The 2,274-nt window shown below is 43.6% G+C and overlaps 1 protein-coding gene across 1 annotated transcript; it reads right to left on the bottom strand.

Moving 5' to 3' along the window:
* Positions 1-588: 588 nt before the first annotated feature.
* Positions 589-2,271, bottom strand: SMIM4 (small integral membrane protein 4; the record flags this gene model as incomplete). Its single annotated transcript, XM_008941520.1, has 2 exons — positions 589-656; positions 2,154-2,271. Coding segments are annotated over 2 exons (186 nt in total), but the record flags the coding sequence as incomplete, so codon positions are not given.
* Positions 2,272-2,274: the final 3 nt, after the last annotated feature.

Genomic DNA, 2,274 nt, shown 5'->3' with positions numbered 1-2,274 from the left:
TTGCAGCACTCTGGGCAGCGCAGCCTGGATGCATGGATGACTTTCCAAACTGTGTGGGCTGAGTAAACACCCAGCAGTAAGTCTGTCCTCTTTTTATTTAGTTAGAATTACACCACATCAGAAAGAAAACAAATTAGATGCCAGAGTGGAATTTTTAGATGCCATTGTACAGCTAGAATCCTGTTTCCATTGTGCCGAGATAAAGTATGAGAAATGAAACGTTTCTTTCCCCTGGGTCTTGTCACAAGAATGGTGTCTCATCAAGCAAGGCAAAGCGATAGCCAGACTCTGTCTACTCACTTTAGTTTATTTAAAAGTACTAAACAAACATTAAATAATTGGCAAAGCCCCAAACACAATGAACTTGTCTCTACTGTATTTGGCTTAAATACAAAATATTACAGATTTGAAACAGATGAACAACAAAACTGTCAAAACCATCCAAAAGTGCATCACACAATTTGTGGATTACAGTTCATCTTGCAGAGACAAAACCATCCCCTACCGTCAACGTGGCAGTAAAGCTTCTTCAGCACTAATACAGCTCAACCACTCAGGACACACCCGTGAACATTTCAGCAACAGTAGCTAAAATTCATTTTTTTCCGTCCTTGCCTCATACTGTCTTTCAGATCGTTTCCTACGGTAAACGTCATCTGCCAGGAAAAAAAAATATCTTATATTAGCATTTTCCAAGTGCAAGGTAAGTATTAAATGTATGAAGCCCGCTATCTCTTTTTGAACTTTTCAATCCAATTTTCTCTTGCAGGCACTGACTGACATGCAACTCAAACTTCAAGCCAACACAAAATCCTTATTATAACTTAAAAATAGCTCATGTGCTTCCTCCCATCCAGGCTAAAGTTCTTCCCATCAGTCCTGATGAAATGTTTTTGTAGGAAAACTAAGTTTCCATTGTAATACAGTAATTTGTTGTCTACTTTCCCATGAGGTTCTTGAAAAATACAAATGCCTGAACTAGCTCAAGCCAAGCGGTAATTAAATTGCAGGTACAAAGTCAGTTCCTCAGGACTGCCAGCATGGCGTCAGTTGTCTAGTTGCTTTTTTTTTTTTAATTAAAAATTCCCAAAAATAAGAATATACCCACTTTCATAGTCTTCCTAGTCCTTCCTGCCTCCCCGCACCCTGATCACCCCTAAATACCCATAACCAAATAAAATCTCTGATAAAAAAAGAGGTTATTAGTCTTGGGGTTTTTTTTGTATTTTGGAGCAGTAATAAGGCTAAATGGCACAATTATTATCACTGTAGTATAGTATCATTTAGGCTTTTTTTTTTCCCCCCAGGAAAATAAGGCTCAAACTGAAATACAATGGCTGCTACACACATGTTGTGCTTCAATTTCTAACCTGACTTTATTACTATACAGGTATGCCTCGTATGCCTCAAAAACACTGAGCTGAAATCCAACAAATCTAAACCTTCAGAACCAAGCAAAGAAGTGATTTTGTTTGCAGGGAGTTTGTCAGCTATGGAAATTGTACTGAGCTCTTATATTCTGCAGGAGACTCAGTTAGATTTCCTGGGGAAAACAAGAATATTCTCATACACAACAGAACTGATCCTTCTTCTGAATGAAACAAAAATTTCTAGCAAGGTGTCTTAAAAGGAAGTATGCCACATTAAACCTAAATGCTTTAGCTAATGGCACTTAGTTTCTAGAAGCTCTCCTGAATTTCTCCACTTTTGCAATTTAAAAAGTCACATTTCCAATGAAACCGCACCTACACCTAAATTCTGACAACGGTGCTTAGTCTTTCAATGTAAAATAACCCCGAATTTAGTGATCTGAACCCATTTTTCTTGTCTGCTTCCGCCCAGTGTCAAGTGCTCGGGCGCCAGGGCCTGGAGGGGCACATCCTGCACTAACGAGCGGCTGCCGCGCTGAGTATCTTTGAAGCCCTCCAGGCGAGGGCTCCACATCAGCCCCCTCAGGCTCGTTGTTGTTACGGGGAACCGCTTCCGCTGCGCTCGCCGCTAGCGGGTGCTGTGCCACACGATGAGGTCCGGGTCTGGTGCGGGGCCGCGGGGAGGGAAGGAAGGAGGAAGGGATGGCGGGAGAGGGTGCCGGGCGGCGGCGGTGACTCAGCAGGGCCCGGGCCTCCTCCCGCCGCGGCGCGGCCCTCACTTACAGAAGGTCTCCTTGCCAATGCGGACGTTAATCATGAACCACTCCATGGCTCCGCCGAGGAGGAAGAAGAAGGGCAGGAACCTGTACACGCCGAAGCGCCGCTTCCCAGGCACCAGCTGCAA

The sequence above is a fragment of the Merops nubicus genome, unplaced genomic scaffold (genome assembly GCF_000691845.1).
Source record: "Merops nubicus isolate BGI_N331 unplaced genomic scaffold, ASM69184v1 scaffold39715, whole genome shotgun sequence".
NCBI lineage: Eukaryota > Metazoa > Chordata > Aves > Coraciiformes > Meropidae > Merops > Merops nubicus.
Note: the sequence above shows the minus strand (reverse complement) of the source record. Positions and strands in the feature narration are given on the sequence as shown.